Source organism: Lycorma delicatula, chromosome 11, assembly GCF_047948215.1.
Source record: "Lycorma delicatula isolate Av1 chromosome 11, ASM4794821v1, whole genome shotgun sequence".
NCBI classification, from domain to species: Eukaryota; Metazoa; Arthropoda; class Insecta; order Hemiptera; family Fulgoridae; genus Lycorma; species Lycorma delicatula.
In genome coordinates this window covers 4,429,940-4,451,983 of record NC_134465.1, presented here as the reverse complement: position 1 = coordinate 4,451,983, position 22,044 = coordinate 4,429,940, and the positions used below count along the sequence as shown (strand labels likewise).

General features: G+C 30.5%; 1 protein-coding gene and 1 long non-coding RNA gene across 4 annotated transcripts in view; one reads left to right on the top strand and one right to left on the bottom strand.

Moving 5' to 3' along the window:
• The window catches only part of LOC142332035 (putative cytochrome P450 49a1), a 58,658-nt gene extending 36,692 nt beyond the window's left edge, over positions 1-21,966 (top strand). For 2 of the 3 annotated variants that reach the window (XM_075378129.1, XM_075378128.1), the window contains exons 5-11: positions 1,714-1,790; positions 4,407-4,611; positions 10,212-10,380; positions 12,849-13,015; positions 15,034-15,112; positions 17,381-17,587; positions 19,031-21,966. In XM_075378129.1, the coding sequence (XP_075234244.1) occupies positions 1,714-1,790; positions 4,407-4,611; positions 10,212-10,380; positions 12,849-13,015; positions 15,034-15,112; positions 17,381-17,587; positions 19,031-19,138 (1,012 nt within the window). In that variant the 3' untranslated portion in view covers positions 19,139-21,966. The remainder of the gene's footprint in view (positions 1-1,713; positions 1,791-4,406; positions 4,612-10,211; positions 10,381-12,848; positions 13,016-15,033; positions 15,113-17,380; positions 17,588-19,030) is intronic. The other variant, XR_012758125.1, reaches the window with a different exon arrangement.
• Positions 1-22,044, bottom strand: part of LOC142332036 (uncharacterized) — a 38,651-nt gene that overhangs the window by 15,270 nt on the left and 1,337 nt on the right. The window lies entirely within an intron of this gene.

The window sequence follows — 22,044 nt, the reverse complement described above, 5'->3', positions numbered from 1 at the left end:
GAAGTTTTTTTATAGTAATTAAGTTTTTTATTTTTAAAATGTTTAATGAAATATGATAAAACAACAAAATGCATATTGAATATCTTTCCACAACTACATATATATTCATGTTTGAAACTTAATAACTTATGATTGGCTAAACGGATTTTGATTAAATTTAACACTCAGTCTCGTGTATAAAGTATATTTTTTGGGAAAATCTTGGGGGTCAATATTTCCAGGGGGATAGACAGTTTTTTGGGATAAATTTTCTCAAAATTTTGTAAACATAACCCCACTTCATATTGACCTCAGTACAAGTGTGCATGCTTACCTTCCTTACCACCTTAAAACAAATTTTCCCCAAAATTCCCCCTTTCCTAAAAATTAAAAAAAACTATCTTTTTATTCATTGAATATTTTTTAACATATTTTTTATTAATTCCTAGACATAAAAACATTATATAAAATGTTCTACACATTTTAAATTTGTACTTAATTACATAGATATGAGTGTAAAATAAAAATGTATGGACAAATAAAAAATTTCTGTTATTTTTTAAAGCTTCATAATTAAAATAGAAAAACATTTTTCAAAGTAAAGAAATAATTCAAAACAAAATTTTATTGTTATTCTAATAGTTTATTTTCTAATAATTTTCTTCATATTAAACAAATTTTTTATCTTTTTTTAAAGCATTTTCTTCACACTTCAACAAAGGCTTTTTTTACTTTCCTGACATCATAGCTCTAGAGCTATGCTGCAAGAAGTTAATTATGGAACTCAGTCAAAAAATGGGATATGGGTTTTTTGCATTTCTTGAAGTTTTATGACCTGGGACCCCAAAAAACAAAAAAAAGTAAAAGGTAATGTATATACATGTGTTGGCGTATTTGAAGCTTTAATAACTTTTGACTGGATAAACCAGTATTAATTAAATTTAACACAGTCTGGTGTATCAGTATACTTGGGAAAATTTTGGGATCAATATCTCCAGGGGGAGTGATAGTTTTTGGGATCAATTTTCTCAAAATTTTGTAAACATAACCCCAATTTATACTGAGCTCAGTACATGTGTGCATGCTTGATTACCTGACCATTTTTTTAAAAAGTTTGCACCAAAATTTGAAAAAAGTTGTTTATTTAAATAGCATATTTTTTAACCAATTTTTTTTTTTGCCTTCCTACACATAGTAGTAGTGCAAGTAACAGAAAATACTTTGGGGGCAATTTTGTGTGGAATACAAAATGTGCAATAGTGTAGGAGCCAATCAAAGTTTAAAAATATAGATTTTTAAAATGTTTTAAAATTCTTTTGGTTTGTTTTCATGTATTGTTTGTACATTTTTCCACTATATAAGAATAAATAACAAATGCCAGAAAAGTATTTCTATTCTATAGAAAGATTAAAAAAAATTACAATTGTAATTTTAAATTTTTATAGTCAATATATTTAAAAAATTCTATCAGGTAAATTGTCAAATAAACTTGTGATATAATCTTGAATAAAACAATAATTAATCTGAATAAAACATTAACTATATCTTGTAGTAATCATAAATTAAATTTAAAAAATAATTATCCATTAAATCTTTAATTTCAATACATTATCTTATTATAATGACAATAAAAAAAATGTATTTGCAAATCTTTTTCAGTTACAATTATTTTTATACTAAGCAATTCACTGCATGTACAACAAAACATAAAAATTGTTGGTTTTTATTTTTCAGAATAAGAAAAATAAGAGATAATAAAAATGAGGTACCAAATGACTTTTTAAATGAAATACATAAATGGTCATTAGAATGTAAGTACTATAAAATTAATAACTTAACAAAAATTAAGGCAGGGCAGGTTAAGTTACAAATAAAAAAAATCTTTACTCTGAACAGAAAATAAAAATACATTATATAGATAATAAGATAAATTATAAATATAAAAACAAATTATAAGATAAAAACTCTTGGGCAGTCCTGTGCAAGATAAAGTTGAATTTTTCAAGTTTGTGTTTAATTTTAATAATGTTATTTATTTCAATTCTTTCAAAATTAAATTCTCAAAAAAATTAATTAGAAATTTTTATTAATTTATTGGTAAATAAAACAAACTTATTATACTCCAAACATAAAAAAATTTTATTTTCTGACAAAACATGTTTTCATGTTTTACCCTGTTTTTCTTAAAACATATGAAAAACCTCTATTTATGTGAGATAGAGGTCTGGGACAGTTTTATTCAATTTATTAAATCAAAAATCATATGGAAACACCAAATTTATCTCTCAATTTGTACCCCAAGAATTTTAGTATAGCTTAATTTCACAGAGGGAAGAGAAAACAGGGATAAATGTTTCACGAGCCAAAACTCGCTAACAAACTGTTTCCCTGACCTATGTTTATATGAACTTCTTTCTTATTTTTGGCTGTATAATCATCTCCTGAGAGATTACCATGCAATTTGGAATCACCTGTATATAGAGAGTATCAAAAATTTCTCCCAAGATTTTCATAATCTATTCTACTCATGAAAATAATGTAAAAAGTTCATAATAAAACATATGTCCAAAATGCCTTGTTTACACGTTACAGCTAGTGAAAGATTTTGCTCGGATTTCAGCTACCCTGGTGAAATGAGGTCATACTGAAATTTTTAGTACATTAATTAATGGGCAGAATTTGTGATGTCTTATGGTTTTTACCTGAAAAATTGAATAAAATAAGACCCAGAACTGTATCTGCAGTAGTTTTTGAGAAATTTGGGGTGAAAACCAATAAATAGGAGTAAAAAACCCCTGTATTTTATGTTTGACGTACAATAACTTTGTTAAATGAGTAATATAAACATATAAAACGTTTAAACAAAACTTGTAGAAGATTTAATTCTGGACAAAATGGTACCCTTTTTACCCCAATTTTTTTACACCAAAATTTTTACTCCAGCTTTCTCAAAAACTACTGCAGATACGGTTCTGGGACCTTATTTGATGTTTCAGGTCAAATATCATAAGAAATCACTAATTCTGTGCAATAAGTAATGTCCTAAAAATCCAATACCCCAGATTTCAGCTAACCCGGTAGCTGAAATCCGAGCAAAATCTTTCATAGTCGTAACTCACACACAAAACGTTTTAGGAAATATGTTTATATGAACTTTTTCCATTATTTTTACGAGTAAAATAAATTATATAATTATAAATATATAATAAAATTTAATTTCACCCTGTCTCCCACAAAGCAGCCAAAAATAATATGTACTTTTCTTTGAAAAGTCTGTACAAATAGATGTGTTTTAAAGTTCACATTAATTATTTAAATATAAATACATGAAATAATATCTAAGGTAAATAAATTAAATATAAAAAATACTATAAAATACAGTAATCCACAATTCAGAACCGAGTGTTGAAAATTATTTTGAGCACCTGTTTTTTGTCTTTTTTTAATTAGTATTACTGAAATTTATAAAGAGTAATATTGTTTCTGATAAAGAGAATCTTTTAATTGTATTTTAAATAAATTGGTGGAAAGATTCGTCAAATTGGTTCAAAAATTTATTAAATGTGGAAGTGGAAGCATAATATGGCTCTTTATTGTAAGCCTAAATATTATTATATTGTCATAAGAAAAAAGTTCTATTGTCTGGTTTGGTCGAGATGAAAATTATTTTTTCAGTTAAAAATGTGACGAATCTTTTTAACAAAAATTTCACATTCATAAATATAAACACAAGGATTAGTTAACATATTTAATGCTCTAAACATTGGTCTACATGATTCATACTTATGAGCACCAGATAATGATCTGATAGCCCATTATTATCTCTTAAAAAAGCTACTTAAAAGTTATTCTTAGTCACAATTAACTTTTTTTATTATGAAAATCTGTTGTACTTTTAAGTCCAACATTTATTTTTTCAAGAAAACAAGTTTGTTTAATTACAGAACTTTTTTTATTGGAACACTGTTCATTATGTCTGCATGTTTTAGAGCTGAGAGCCTGCGACATTGTGGAAAATGGATTCTAATCAACACAAATTGATACTTTTAAAACAAAGGCCAGTTCAAAAGTGTAGTGGTAGCATCTCAGCCTTTTAATCTAGAAGAATCCAGTCAAGCACTGCATTTAAAAAAAATACAGCTACAGGTATGTGCGCATGCACAAGCACGCGCATGTATGTGAGTGAGTGAGTGTCTGGTTGCTTCATAAACAAGGAACAAAAATATCTATGACTGCTAATACAATAATGCTATACCCAAGAGACTTCTGATTTATGAAACCACTCATTCAGCAAATTAATATCAGTGTAAAACCAAACATTTTTATCTTTCACATAAGATAACTTTCTTAATCTCTTAATAGACTAGTTTAACATATTCTTATTTACACATAACAACTAATAAAATGTATATAAATAACTTTTTCAGCGATAGCACGAGTAGCATTAAACACAAGATTGGGATGTTTTGATGATAACATCAATAGTAAAAATTTAGAAACGCAAATATTAATTGATGCTGTTAATACATTTTTTATGAATGTTGGTGTTTTAGAATTAAAAATACCATTTTGGAAATTATTCAGAACACCTACTTGGAATAAATATGTCAGAGCACTCGATACAATAACAAGGTAATTAACGGTAAATTATAAATAGATTTACTTATTTAATGTTAATTGTTTATTACTTAATCATAAAATTATACACTGCATTCATTACAATCGAATGGTTCCATATCAACTGAAATATTTCCCAGGCAGTAGTATCTTAAAAACAGAAGGATATGAAGTAAAGATTCAGGCTGATAATGGAAGAGACAACCACCAAATTCTAAATTTGGATAACTGTTACAAGACAAAATAATTACAGTACATGTCATTTTTTATATAACATGATGCTTTTAACTTAAAGTTTTTTGTGTAATACTCTTCTCCAATAATTACTATATTGTAGCTTAAACTTCATACATACATTCAAATTCATACATACACAATTAGTAAAGTTTAAACTTTTATACTGGCTTAATACATTTCTACTACATTTTGTGCTGTTAATTGTTTGATAGGTATTATGCACTTTTCCATTAATTTGTATTTTGTGTTAGTCATGTTGGTTTTAGTACATTGTCACGTGTTCATGGCTTGATCAGGATATTTAGAGAATGACAATTTAAAATTTTTATATAATTACAATTTATTGGTTTAAAAACATAAGTAAAACAAGACAAATCAATAATAATGACAATAGTAATAATAAAACAAATAATTAAAAATAATAATCACAACCACAATAACAATAACAGACAATAAAAAAGCATCTACAATAATAGTTACAATAATCACAATAACAGTAACAATAAACAATAATATTAAATGTCAATAACAAACAAATAGTCATAGTAATCACAACCACGATAATAAAGTGGGGTGATGCCTATCGTATCGTCACAAAAAAGTTTGGAAGACGGCTGCCACTCCTCACCGATGATGAGCTGAGGAAAGGCGTTGATGAACTGTTTCCGAAAGGAGTGGACTTTCAAAGGGAGGAAATTGTGGTGGAATCAATGGTTCCATTCTCGCTGCAAGACCTGAGTTAGGCGACTAAGTTGATTAAAGGTGGCAAGAGTCCTGGGCCGGATGGAATCCCCCCGGAGGTCATAAAAATTGTGGCTGAGACGGTGCCGGGTGTGGTATTGCGTGCAATGAATATGGTATTGGAGATGGAATGGATACCTGAACGGTGGAGAGGTGCAATGTTAGTGATGCTAAGGAAGACTGCTGGTCCTACGGGGGCACAGGTTTCGTTTCGACCACTTTGTTTATTGAATTGCTTTGCGAAGTTGTTTGAAAGACTTGTTCTTCGAAGACTAAACGATGGCGTAGAGATGGCAGGGGGACTTCATGAGGACCAATTTGGTTTTCGGTCTGGACGCTCGGCGATTGATGCGATCGGTCGAGTGATGAATATTATTCGATTAGCTACGGAAGGCACACGGAGGTCGAGAGAGATAAGAGCGGTCATTAAACGCAATGCGTTTAATGAGCTGCCATGGGAAGTTATATTTCGTGAACTAGAAGCAAGACGAATTCCGGCATACCTGCGAAGGGTGTTGCACGAATATTTTAATGACAGATTCGTGGTGGGCAGGTCGGAAGGTGGTGAAACGAAATTTCCGGTGGAGAGTGGTGTCCCTCAGGATTCGTTTGGCCTTGTGGAGCATTGCTTTCGATAATGTTCTAAGGCAGCGCTATCCGGCGGGCGTCATCCCGGTGGCGTTTGCTGATGATTTGGCACTTGTGATTGTGCGCAAAACGGAAGAACTGATGGTGGCCGGTGAAGAAGCGGCTGACGTGGTTAAGAGGTGGCTAATAGCTCATGGTCTACGGCTCGCTGAAGACAAAGTGAAAGTGGTTGTTATGGCTGGAAGACGCAGACTGCATCCATTGCGTTTTAGAGTAGAACACACGATAGTCCATCCTAGTCCAGCCGCGAAGTATTTAGGCGTGTGGCTGGACAAGAACCGATCCTTTACTATACATGTTGAGGAGGCGGCGAGAAAGGCGAAAATGTGGTGAAGGCGGTGAGCACCATGATGAGAAATAAGGGCGGTCCTCAGACGGGTAAGAGGAAACTGTTGGCCAGTGTGTACTCTTCTGTGGTGTTATATGGAGTTCCTGTATGGCTGGGAGCGTTGTCGAGGGCAAGGAACGTGAAGCGTTTGGTTATGCAGCAACGTAGACTGAACATACGTGTCATCGCAAGGTATCGTACGATCAGCGCCGAGGCGGCTTCGGTTATAGCTGGAGTACCGCCCATAGACTTACAAGCGCAAATGAGAGCTGCAATAGTGAATGGAGAGGACAGAAAGGTGGCAATTAGTAGGACCTATGGGCTCATACGAGACGTCAGGAACTGGGTGGAGCGAAAGCACGGTAATACAGGCTACGAATTCACCCAGTTCCTGTCAGGACATAGATGTTTTAGAGACTACCTGTACAGGATGGGCAGATGCCATACAAGTCGCTGTCACGATTGCGGCGGACTGGATACAGCAGAGCATGTAGTATTTTTTTTTTGCCCTAGATGGCGCAACTTCCGCGTAGTGATCGAGGGTCAGGGTGTGGACGGTGCCAACAATATAATCGAGGTAATGCTTAGCAATAGCAGCAAGTGGGAGTGTGTCTCGACTACGATCGCATCAATGATACGAGAGAAGGCTAATGAAGAGAGGCGACGGCAGGCTGAGTTGATGCGAATCTATGGAGGCTTGGAGTTCGATGACGGGTGATCAAGGGAGGCCAGCTTCTGGGGATGGGCGGCGGGGGCTCCTCGGAGTCGTCGCTCATCGATCGCCCTCTGGGGACGCCTTCCGGTCACACGGATTCGGATAGTGGAGTGCTTGGGTGATCATGCAGGGGCTGTACATACCATATGGCTTAGATCCGGCCCCTGCGTGGTAGAAGGGGAGGTTTTTTAGCGGGTGAGAGCCCCCCACTGCCGTCAGTGCGGGCCTGACGGCGGCTGGCAGAGCTTTTTCCTTCGCTACGGAAAGAAAAAAAAAACACGATAATAATAATCATAAATGTCAATAATAATAATAATAATAATAATAAACAAAGATTACATACAAAACAGAATTTTAAAAAATCATCAGAATTTATTCACAGGTATATAAATGGAATGGAAAAGCAGAATTCAGTCCCACTGACAAAAGACATTAGCAAAACCATTAGTCTTAATACACTACCATATTGTATTAACAACAATAGTAAAATAGATAAGACAAGTATAAAGTTCTTCCACAGCAAATACCTTTGCTGTTCACAAATAAAACTTCCCTTAACAGTTTATGAATGAAATTTAGAACATTATCACTTTCACTTTTAGTTTTACAGTAACTCACTGAACCATTTCTTGTTTTTGTGTACTGGAATTACTTGTGACATTACCTTAATCACATCGAGAACTTAATTCACTAGAAATTCGGTTCTTAACTGTCCTCGTAGAATACTCTGATGTCTTGCGAACTCACATCTTGCAGACTGACATCATGCCCACATCTCGCAGACTTTCCTCACAGAACTGATTTCAACTAGTCTTTTCCAGAGTATTTATACCCCTTCTTCTTTACCAGCTATAGCAGACCCCAGTTGAGTGTGAGAACAATCGACCAAGCCTTTTCATTCCCATGCATTCCTAGCCTGGGTCTGGTAACTCTTTTCACAGAGCAACATTTGTTTAGGTGTGACTCAGTGGGCAATATTACAAAAGACAATTGTTAAACAGACCTGTTACCTTTACTAATTCTTTTTGGATTCCTCTCATTATTATATTTTCTACTACTTTCTTCTTAATTGGTAGGAATCTGTTATACTGGTCTTGTTACAGAATCTAACATCTTTTCCCCTTAATAATTTATTTCATTTGATAATATCAACATTACTAATTTCTCAAACATGATTACTGCTGTTATATTTAATAAATTACTCAAAAACTAGTTATGAGTATACTGACACCTAACAAACAGTCACGATCGGTTAATCATTTTAATTTTTTCATTTAATTTTATACTATTATTTTATTCTCCTGACGATGGTCTTCGAACTGAAATATCTAGAGAGACACATTTAATTTGCTAGTAAGGTGGATTTTCACTTTTGTTTTAGTAATTTCTTACTAGCTAAACTGCAGAAAAGGCAGTTATTGTATCTTATATCTATCGACTAAATCTTTCAGTTGACAATTAATATTAGTTTCATTATCCATAGATATGTATGCAGAGTACTTTAACCGTAATTGTTGTAGGTGATCCGATATAAATCAAAAGTCACTCCTGAAAATGATGTAAACATTTTTTTTAAATAACTAGCCAAGCAAATTACATTTAAAAAAAAAAATGAGTGAAGTGTATCCTGGTATCTTCTTAACAGAGCCAGATATATTTTTACATATTTGCATGCAAACCCATTGACATACAAAAGATATTAAGTGACATCTCCAGTATGTTCATCGATGAGATTAACATCACTGTACAGTGAATAATATCGCACTTCAGATAAAATAACTCGGACTGGTGTTTATTGTACCTCAGGCACTTTTACACGCATCGCAACCGTAAGAAAGACCGGGACAGACGATGTAAAATGACAGATTAATATTATGCATTTGTTATGAAACAGTGCATTGTATACATTACTTGACCTTTGTTAGAAATCCTGTTTCTTAAACCAAACGCTACTGTATTTATGGTTTTACCCATACGAGCAGCTAACATAATAAGAACATCATATGTGCTATACGGTTACAATAGATTTTAAATCAGTAAACCATAACTCACATAGTGCTTCCTGTTGCAATGTCATAGTTTTACTGACTTAGATGGCAAGTAAGTAGGATGGCTGATGGGCCATTTACGATGTATTCAAGGCCATTGCAGTCATTAAAATCTACTTAATTCAATGCAATACATAGATTAATAGTCGATTATGTCATAAAACTATTTACAATGTAATTACAAAATTATCAAATAATTCTGTATTTATTCACAATTTGTCATTATTACTCAATTTTTCAGATCTAATAACAGTTCTAAATCTCATCAACAGTATTGCTCCTTCATCTATATTAAACCACATCTCTGTAAGAACTATCAGATCAGATGTATACATATTAATTATTTAAATAATACTGAGAATTTGTTATAATTTCTCATGTAGAGTGAAAAACTCTCAGATTTTTATAATTATTATTATCCAACAAAAGTCTGTGGATCTACCATATTCATTCCACTCTACTTTTGTCAGCCCCTTCACATACATTAAAAAATCCATATGAATAATAGATAACAAGTAAGTAAATGAGCGCTGCTCTTCATTAAAAAAGTCATACTTGATGTTCTATAAAGGATTTTAACTACTGTTGCACTGGTAGACACTTTACAATATTTGTTTTTTTTAAATATTGATATAGTGATTCTTGTAATACACACGACTGTATAAAGAAAAAATGGCTTCTTTGAATTTATCTCTTTGATAAAACGATTTTCATAATTACAGATCCATCAAATATATATTTCTCTTGGACACAGCCCTTTACTGTTGCTGTTTAACATTTTTAGGCTATGCATGGTTTAACAATATTTGAACTAGAAGATAGTTTAATATAACAGTTCAGAATAAATGGTATGAATAATTAAAAATTGTATAAAAGTAAATAAACTATATTGTTACAGAGTTACACATAAATATATAACAGATGCAATGTATCAATTAAAACTAAAAGGAACGCTGGAATGTTCTGCCGATTCTTCATTATTAGAAAGAATACTTTCAATGGATCCTAGCAACCCAAAAACAGCTAGCATACTAGCATTAGATATGTTTTTGGTAGGAATTGACACAGTAAGTATTTAAAATAAAAAATATATATTTATCAGAAAATAAATCGTTCAATAAAACCACACATGTAACATGTAGATTCTTTAAGATGGAAAACCAGTGGTGGCTTGTAACTAAAATTAGTGAGGGTGCTGCTCCAAAATTTTTTTTTCTGGACCTTTTCAAGCCATGGTTAAAGTTTTCTGTAAAATAAAAGAACTGAAAAAAACGAATCAAATGAAATAACTGAAGGCAGGTTAATAATCTAATTCTACACTTTATCATATTCAAGAATATGGAACACAATTTAATCAAATAAATAATAAAATGTCAATACAGATATTTTTTAGTATTATTAGGTAATAACTTAATAAAATGTCCACAAAAGTCATCTGTGCTTAATTTAAATTTCTGTGTGCATAGGAACAAATACATAATTAATTAGTTTTTGCTAATTACCTTTTCTTTCACCCTTCCAGCTTGTTTTTGGACAGATTTGGTAATCAAAAAGCCCTTGCTTTCTGCCATCTTCTGATCACTACTGAAAAAACTACTAAATCACTTTCATATTCCTTCCAACAACTAAACTAGAAAAGGGAACGAACAAAGAACATTCTATTCACATGCGAAGTATCAAAAATAAACTACCTTCCAGCAGCACGCCAGGGTCAGCACTGCGGGAGAGATAGTGCTCTCTCTCCTTTGCAGCCTCGTGTGCAGCTTCCTATGTGCGCATGCACACAACAGCCAAACACCATGTCATTGGAACTGTGAAGCGCATAGTTCCATACAAAGATATTTGTATATTTTTCATAAACAGGGGCATGGCTACTGACATTAAGCTTAAGGTTTATATATTGTAAAAGTATAAAGAAAGAATTAAAGAAAAAAGGACTCATTATATTAAATGTTATTGATAACATCAAATGGAGATATGGAGTGCTGCAATTCCACAGTGCTTATACATGAGCCACCACTCTGTAAAACACAGAAAAAGTTATTCGGTTCCTTGCTGTTATTATTATCTATTATGATGTCGCTCAAAAAAATTTAAACCATTACTATAATTCTCTTAAATTATGACAAGTGTATATATTAGAAAATAAATATTTTAAAAGGTCTAAAAAATTCTACAGTAGCATTAAAAAATGATTCACTGGAGGATTTTAACTATTTAATGTTAAGAAAATATTGTGTGTTGTATTCTGGATAAATATAACATTGCTTAACACAACATGTGTATAATTTTCATTAATGATAGTATTTTTGTTGCCTGTAATGTAAACTTTTTGTGCGTTTGTTTGATGATAAGTTCTCATGAGATGGTCAAACTGATTTTGTTTAACATCTTAAATTAAGAAAAAATTTTCATCATATAAAAAAGTAGGGGGTCAGCTCTTTTTGTTTGATGTCCATAATGGGAATTGTAAATCAATATTTCGTAAATTAAAACTCTTTAACTTTCCTCTGTGTTGATGAATATTTTTCACATATTTATGAATGTGTAACCTTTGCTACAAGCAATTGTTGCTCATTCTTAAAAACTAATACTATGAAAAATTACAAAACTGTTTGTAAAATTTAGCATAATACTTTACTCAAGGAAAAGGAGCTTATCGTCCTATTAACATTTTTAATAAATTACCAACCAACTAAAAAGAATTTCCAATCAATTTATTTAAAATAAAACCAAAAGATATTATTTTATAAAAACAATATTATTCAGTTGATGAGCTTTTAAATAATACAAATTAAAAATTAAAATGAATTCTTCTACATCTAAATTTAATAAATACATAAATATATGAGCAAATGATTATCATTAATATCTTCTTAATACTTAAAGTATTTTATTTACTTTCTTCAAAAATGTAATTCACTATTATTTTGTGAATTTATATTTTAACACTAAACTTTAACAAGAGCTAGTATTTACTTTATATATAATTAACCTTTTTGACCTATTTAGTGATGATGCTCTGTCAAGATTTAATCACAGATTCCCTTGATCTATCCAGGCAAATGCTGATGGGTACTCCTATTTTTTAATTGAAGAGTAACACATATTCTGATGTGTGTTTGAATTCTAGACCATGGATACTGGTATACTTTAGTGGTTGGATTCAATTAACCACACATCTCAGGAGTGGTTGACCTGAGTATGTTCAAGACAACATGCTTACTGGTACATTTACACTTATACTACACTACATCTGCAGCTACAGCAGGCCTAGCAAGCCAGTAGTTGTAATTGCATTTGCCTATACCTACACACCCAGACCTGGCAATAGCTGGAAAACTGATTAGAGAAATATATATATATATATGTATGTATAATTTATTAAATATTGATGGAAGAAAATATTTGCCTACTAACTTATAAAAATATTATTCCTATTATAAAGAATTATTGATGACAATAATTTTGATATATATGATATTGATTTATTAAAAAAAAACAAAAAATAATTGAAGCACTGTTTGTTTAATAGACATCAGCAGCAATTGCATCGATATTGTATCAGCTGAGCCAAAATCCAGAAAAACAGGAAATACTGTACAATGAAGTGACAAATGTTTTAAAAAAAGATGAGAATTTAACAGCAAAAAAATTAGATCAACTGCCGTACTTAAGAGCTTGCATAAAGGAGACATTAAGGTAAAGTCATTACTAAATTACATTATTACAATGTTCATTGATTGTTTTGTATTAAGCTCCTGTATAATAAATAATATGATAAGTTCTTAGGTGATAAGAAATGATGGTGAACAGCTGATAGCTGGAACTTTTTTAGCCATGTTAAGAATGGCAACAGTCTTAGAAAAACAGATTTTGAAGATCTAGAAATGGTTTTGTTCTAGGCCCTCAGTTCTAGGATGTGTTTTGTATTTACTGGTAACTGATGAAAAACCCAACAGAGGGTATTATCCTTTAGTAAATTGTGAAATAAAGCTACAGTTCCAAAACTAGAATAGTCTATGTTCAACAATGAAACCTTTTCAAGGATCCTCTGCCTATCCTGATCAGGAAATCTGAAAGAGATCTACTCAATTTGTAAATCAGTATTTCTGCATATTCAGTCCAAAGAAAATGATCATTAATTATTTATTCCAAATTCTAATCTGCTTATACACAGATTTAAACTGAGATTCTGCCTCCAGCTAAACTAATGCTACAAACAAACTCCATATTAATACAAAAAACTTACATACCTTTTTTAGGTAGTATATCAACTCTCTTATTGCCCTCTGCCTTGAGCAGACCTTAAGCAGACCACAGCAGAGAGAGTTAGGGTATTCTTCATAAGAGGCTTATTAAATTCGTAAATCTGTTTCTTGATTTTTAAGTAAATCACAAGGACTTTGAGTAAATTGAATTGCAAGACAAAATTATTGTTGCAATCAACTTGTTTTGTTGGTATAAGGATAGTATTTTTCGTGTTTAAAGACTCAATTAAGTAATTATCTGCGTGCATAGTCTAACTGAAGTTAGATATAGGAAGAGTTTTTGTGTGAAAACTTCGATGTTAGAGGAAGGCATGGGGATTGCACTTCTTCGAATTGATTAATTTGATAATTGAGTGTTGTAAGTTATGATAGGTGGTTGTGGTTGGAAGAGGCCATATGAAGACAATAGTAGGTTGCATAAATACATTGATGCAAATGTCTGCCAAGGCATTTGCATCGGCAGCATCCTAACAGAGGTCAAACTGATGACCGAGTTGTGTTATCAGGTTTAGAGGATCTAAAAGACGACCTTCAGGAAAGTCCTTCATGGCTAGGAATAAAGGGGGTGGTGTGGCGACTGGGATCGTCACAAGGCAGCTGTCATCACCAGGATGAGTTTTTCAAACTTTTATAACATTAGATAAAACAAGGATTTACTGTAATATTCCATAGAGCAAATAGTAGGTGGAAGGAAGTAGGTGAAATTGTGCCAAAAAAAGCGAAAATGGTTCAATGTGGAGGAAAAGTCACAGTTAAAGCTTTAAGGAATTCTCATGGTGTGTAATCATAAGACTACTTTGCAAAAGGGAGGACCATCACCGAGGAGTATTACACTTCACTGGAATGATTGAAGTCTACTCCTCAGGCAAAACTTCCACATCTGACCGTAAGTAAGGTAAGTGCTCTTTCAGTACAATAATGTGTCTTCACACACATCTCGGGTTGTTGATGAAAAACTTCTTAGTTTTTTCCCACATGCACAATGTTCGGCTACCAGAAATAATTCCTATTCCCAAACCTGAAGAAATAGCTCACTGGAAGAAAACTTACTTCAAAGAATACTGAGTCATCTGCTTACTTTGCAGAGCCGACAAATCACATTATACTGAGAGTATTAAAAAGTTGGAAAGTCATTGTCTAATGTATTGAATTACAAGATGATTAAGCTGAAAAAATAAAAACAGAATTTTGGAAAAATCTTGTTTTCTTTGTTAGAAAGAACTTAACGAATGACTCTTGCATTGTTTACAGTATTTTTATTTTAGGCAGATGAACATATTTAACTGATATGATATACTTATTTAAACATTTTAATTTTCCTTCAAATGTAATACAATCTCTTTCTTTAAATATAGACACACACACACACACAAGCATGAAAGATTATAAACACACTATCTATTCTATACTGAAATTTTAAATTATTGAACTGAGTAATTTTGATTGCAGAATGTACCCAGTAGTTATAGGCAATGGAAGGTGTATGACAAAAGATACAGTCATTAGAGGTTATTTAATTCCAAAAGGGGTAAGTAAACTTATTAATAATTCATAATTTTTTGTTAATATAAATTTAAAGCAAGACCACTTTACAGTAACTTGTAATAATAAGCGTCTGAAACTAGAACCTACACCTTATTAAGGTGTAGGTTCACCTATTATACACCTATTATACTGCAACACCTATTATACTGCAATAATTTGATAAAGAATTCATAAAAATTAAATCTTACTCTAGAATTAAAAAAAAATAAATAAATAAATAAAATTTGGCTCGTGTATCAAACGTTCTGAATTACACTGATTAAGACCTCCATTTTTCTGATAATAACAAACTTCATTTTGAGGGTTCCTGGCTATTAACACAAATAATTAACATCAACCAGGAGATGGTCAGGCAGCATTCAAACCAGGCTATTGAATATTCCCAGTTCTCAAGAAAAACTCTAAGTAACCAAAACCCTTTAGTAAAAGCTTGATCCAATACTTCCACTTACTGCTGTACAAAAGTGTTCTCAGCAAAGCCAAAGATCATTATTTTTCTTTCAGTCTTTTATTTCTGGAGGAAACACAGAATATTGGCTGCAATACCAATAATGTAAAACTGGGTTTCCTACTATGTTTAAAAACGTATACAATTACTTTTATAAGCAAGATGTTTATGGTATTAATTTTATTTGTTAGTAATGACAGCAGTTTGATGTCATTATTTATTTGCAATTATATAAAATGACAGCAAATCATCATTCATACTCTATATTTATTTTTTATCTAATTAGATTCTGGATAACCAGATTCTGCAGATCTGGTTGAAAATAAATAGTTTTAGTTTTATATTTGTCTTTTTTACAGAATATATGATTATTTTTATTTATTTTCTATCATTCTAAATTTAGGTTTGTTGATATATTTGTTGGATATTGATTTTTGATTAATTTTTGTTTTTTTAAGTGACATTTACTGTTTGCTATATAGTGTAAAATTTGATAATAAAAATTAACTGAATGATGCTGAATCATTAAAAATGTTGAAAGACAGTGGTTCTTAATATAAAGGTAGTGGTCATCAGGATTTTCTGATGATGAAAATGTTAGTAATTTAGCTGACAACTGGTAAGTTGTCAGCTTACCAGCTTGGGAGGATAACACTACTTTGCACATGTCTAGTATCAGTAATAATAAAACCTATTAACAGTCTGGGAACACTCCATTTACCAGAATGCTTCAAATTTTATCATGTGGTGTTCAAATCATGCGTGAAATTTTTAATATATTTAATTCTTTTATTTTAACATCAATTACTTTTTATCGTGAATATTTTAACAATAACATTACTTCAAACTGTTATAAATAAAAAAGAATTTCAAATTTTATTTAAAATTTTAAATAAATCTATAACAAAGACTTAGTTTTACCTATCATTTGTTTGTCAGTCTCTGTTGACAATTAACATAAATTTACAAGTTAAAAACACTTCACAAATATAAAATTGAACTAAAGCAAAGAAATAAAGTTATAAGATGCAATCACTTACTCATTTCCATCGTGTCATACTTATCAAAGTGCTTTGCACTGAAACATTAGTCTATCTTCAGTAGACTACAATAAATTCACACCATATTTTTATTGACAAATTTAAAGCTGTAATAGCTCATTTCACAATTACAGAAAAAGATCGACGATCACTATTACTTTATTCCTTAATCACTTTTCTTTAAATGTACAAAATTTCATCTCAATATTGAAATTTTTCTTACAAAAAAAAAAATACTTTTTTTTTATTATTCTAAAGCTAGAAAGCCTCAATTTCAATCAATTCAATTCAAATTTTGCACCAAATAGATTTTAACAACATTTTTATAACTAAACTTTACACCAAAGTGAAATGCGTTAAAACAATTTCATGAAATAATTTAAAACAATGTGACCTATACTCCTTAACAACTAATAATTATTCAATTCACCTTCCCTACTCAGCCATTTTTTTAAATTATCCAAATTGGGTATTTTGAAAATTAAAAGAGAATTTAAAAATAAATGGAAACGTTCTTACTAGTTAAATTCACTTTTGCACCTCAACTATTATTTAATTGTTTTTAAATTTAGTGTTATTGTTAAACCAAATGTTTAGTATTAAATTAGTATTATATTGAACAATACTGTATTATTTTGGTGCAGTTTTGTTTTTTTTAAAAACATAAATGAAATTGAAAATAAAAATTGTTATCAGTTAGACATATTTAACATAATTTTAATACTAAATTTATTTATTTTGTTGTTTCAATAAACATTTTCAGACACAAGTAATTTTCCAACATTATGTAATCAGTAATTCAGAAAAATATTTTAATTCACCGGCAAAATTTTACCCAGAAAGATGGTTAAAAACTAGTCCAGAACATAAAGAGCATCATCCATTTGCATCTTTACCATTTGGATATGGACGAAGGATGTGTTTAGGTAGAAGATTTGCTGATCTAGAGATACAAACAGTAATTGCAAAGGTAACAATAACAAGTTAATAAAGTTTGTTCTTTCCTTTTAAAATATAAGCATTTTTATACATTTTATGGGTATATTCATGCATGTGTGTGAAACATACAAATATATTAAACTTATAATTATAAAATATAATTGTTTCTTCTTACTGACTAAGAAAGATTTAACATTTTTACAGAAGAAAAAATACTGTTTAGAATAACTATACCATTTCTATGAATGACTTATGCTCTATAAACAGTTATCTATAAAAATCACAGTTTTACATTTAACAGCAAGACAACAGTTTTATTACTAGGCTAGAATTTCTGTGAATGGTAATTTTTTTATTTTATACTGAATTTAAAAATATGAGTTCTACAACAAAGCTGAATTAATACTGTAAAAATAAAAAAATAAAAACAAAACTGATTAATTCATTTGTCTAAGGAAGGTTTAGCCAGTACTAAAAATAATTTTTAATGCACCACCAATATCATAAGCATTTTACCGTAGTGTCAGATGTAGGCCACATCAAGAGCGGAGGGGAGACCATGTGTTCAATCTGATCACAGTGGTAGCTTGGCAATGAAAACTTTCTGAAAGAGTGGTGCAGTTAAGGGGAAGTTTTCATTGCCAAGCTACCACTGTGATCAGACTGAACGCATGGTCTCCCCACCAATCCTGATGTGGCCTACTTCTGACACTACCCACAGTTTCTCAGCGTCTGTACAAAAGAATTTGTATTTTCAGTTATTCCATCTTTAACCGTAACAATTGTCTCTCAGACCTGCTCTATGTTATATAGCATTTTGTCTTTCTACTTTCTCAACAGTTAAACTTCTTTTTTTTTTAATTTAATTTCTATTAAAAACAAAGGTGGGGATGCAGAAGTACCTATAAATGCATCAACTCCACCACTCTTTAACCCTGTATAAGACAAATAACAGGAAATTTGAAATAAAAAGTTTTATGAAAAATTATTACACATTAATATCAGTAAACTAATAACAAGGAATATTACTGAAAAATCTCTTAAAAATTAGAAAACCCATTTGTTTGTAACTGATTATGAACAAAAACAAAATGCCAAAGAAAAAAACAATGCACTTAGCTTGGTAAAAATATATTACTGTCAATAATTAAGAGTATAAATTATAGCATCCTAAGAAAAAAGATAAATTAATTGGTGGACATGAATTTTTCTAAATTTTCATATTAGAAAATATAAAAAATATTCAAAGTTCAATATACATCTTTCAATAAGGTTGAGCGTTAGAGCGATTATCTTTAAGTAATCGGGCATTATCAGCTAGTGACACTTAAAAAAAATGTCACATTTACATCATAGCTTTACTCAACATTTATTAGACCAAATTAAATGCATTTAACTAAAATTTAAAATTAAGTGGAAATAAAGTCATAAATAATACATTTATAATAATCTATATTTTAAAATTCTGTTCCAGATAATTCAGTCGTATAAAATAAAATATAACTACGAAAAACTGCATTACAGTATTCATCCGATGTATATGCCAGATGGACCTTTAAGATTTACTTTCATCGACCGATAAGTATCAAGATTAAAATAAAATGTATGATAAATTTTCATGATGCTAAGATACATATGTCTGGTCAGCAGTAAAATGTATTAAAAAAGAAAAACCACCAAAGAAACACATGACATAGATAACTTGTTAAAGAAATAATGAAATATATAATAATAATAATTTTACTTAATGATAAACTTATCAATCAACTGCTTTAATGCAATTTTAACACTCTACTGTTCTGCACTAAATCGACTCTCTAAAGTGCAGCTCTATCTTAAACCAACATAATTGAAATAAATAACAATATGAAGATTAGAAAATAAACATTTATTCAAAATTTAATTTAAAGAAAGTTTTTAAAAATAAAATTTTATATTTTGCTGGAGGTATTTTTATGTACAGTACATTACATTATGAGTTATAAATAAAACCAATCAATTTTTTAACTTAGAAACTGTTCTATTAAATAAAAGGAGTTATATTACTACAATCTTTCTTGACAAAATGTTGTAAATTAATCTGGTGAGTTTCTGCTCCAGTCATTATTATTGGCTGTGATGGACATAAAACATTTGAGGTACAAGAAGGAGCAATGGGAGTTTCTTTCTCTAAGAATAATCACGGTCATTCTACACAGTCCATGATAGCAGATGATGTCTTAGATTTGTCTTAAAGCCATTCCATTATGGAATCACAAAACTAAAATTCATAATAAAACATTGTGATGTCAGAGTTTCCTGTCCACTGGAAGCAAATACTTACACGCCACAGTGGATAGCAGACATCACTTACATGCTGCTCTCTAAACAAATGAAAAACTGAATTTGATGTAAACGTAAATCATAATAGTTCATTTTTACAATATGACAGAGAAAGTGCAGATATGCATACAAGCCTTTTCAGAATATCAGCCATGGCCTCAATTGTACTCACAAAGTTTAATAATAATTTACTAAGTTTAGGGAATGTTACAATAATAATAATAGATAGCTGTGATAATATTTCCTCTAATAGTAAAAAGAGGAAAATAATTTCACTTATTATTATTGTCATTGTTTAGACTATTATAATTACTAATAAGTTACAACTAATGACAAGAAACTTTGTAGAATATTTCAAGATAATATAAGCTAATAGAATCATTAAAACAAAGATGCTGAAAGTAGAAAAAACACCATACTTGGTTTCACTCAAAGCAACCCTTGTCTATGACAGATCAGATAAGATATACAAAAAAATCAACCTATATACAGAGCACCTACCCATGACACAATAAACAAAACTGCTTTCAGGAGTGCTTCAACACCCCACCCCCCACCCCCCGCGGCAGTATTCAGTCAAAGAGGATCTATTTCACTTAATAGGAGCTTATGTGAAAAACAAATAGTAAAACACATATCTTTATTCAGAGTTACCCAAAATCAAAATATGTTTTCTTAAAAGACACCCATACCTAAATTATATAGCACATTAACAATACATATCCAACTGTGTAATATGTCAGTGCTATTCCATTACATCCCCTGTTGATGGAAACCTGCTATCAAAATGAGGCATATGCCTCATTGTTATTTGAGACAAAATGAGGCATATACTTTGATATAATAGCAAATTTTGATTATCTATTCAAAACATCCTTAAGAGTTTCTTAACATCTATCATTAAAAAAACTAATATTACAAGCATTATTTATTAAGCAGGCAGGAATTATAGCAAAGTGCAAGCAAAATCAAAAAACACAGTTCGAAAAAATTTAAAAATGTATTATGATTTAAAAAAATAAAAGAAAATGATAAAAAATGTAAACATAGAAAAGAAAATGCTAAAATCTCATTTAGAAAATACAAAATGACAACAGTTATTAAAAAATTCTTAAATGTTTTAATACTACTAACTACCCTGCTGATCTCATAGGCGAGTACAGAAAAATAAAAAGCTAAGTCTCACAAAAAGCGTTTGAAAAAATATTCATGGAATTTATTAGAAATCAAAAATATATTATAGATTTTAAAAGAAATATTGCAACTGCAATTAAAGAGTGTAATATTTCCTCATGTTTTTATACTAGTATGTATTGCATTACTCTGTACCTCTTGACTAATTCATGTTGATACATGTGGTCATTAGAGTTAACTGGTCCTTCAGTTAGTATGAAAAGCTTAGACAATACTTGAGAGGCAAACGTATGAAAAATTATGGATCTGGTTTCTTTTCTCCCTTAGAAGCACGTATCTTAGAAGCATCAATGCATTAGCCTGACAAATATGAGAAGCTAATAACAGCCAAGATGTTTAAGATTACACACAACTCTTTCAGCACAAACTTATTTATAACTCTTGAAATATGAATAAATAAACATTAATGTTACTATCAACTTTATAGAGGATTGTCATTCTACATATTCTTTATAGAGCAGAACGTGCAGAAATTCTAAAAAATAGAATCTAAAAAGTATAGGAATAGCTATAATTAAAATTTACCTCTGAAATCCCAATTTTGTCATGAGTATCATCACTTTTTAACTCTGTTTAATCTACTTTTTGGTATTATAAATCTAATCTAGGCCAAAGGCATTTTTTCATGTAACAGTAATAAACTAACTTTCATGCCAACTTTTATCAAATTTTCCAAAACAAATGAAAATCTTTTAATTTCTGTAGGAAACATTTTTATATTAAAGAGTATAAAATAGCTTCTCTCAATGACTAACAATTAATTTAATGAACTTGAACACTTTAAAAATCAAATTTCAGTTCAATATGTGTTAAACCCCTTTTTCAGACATAATTCAAGAATTTTTGTACACATTTAAGAAACAAATTATTTTAACTTTCATGTGTAATTTTCTGACAAATATTTAACCACAATTTCATTTTGCTGATCAATGAATTATATTGTATACAATTTCTTAGTTATAAAGATGTATG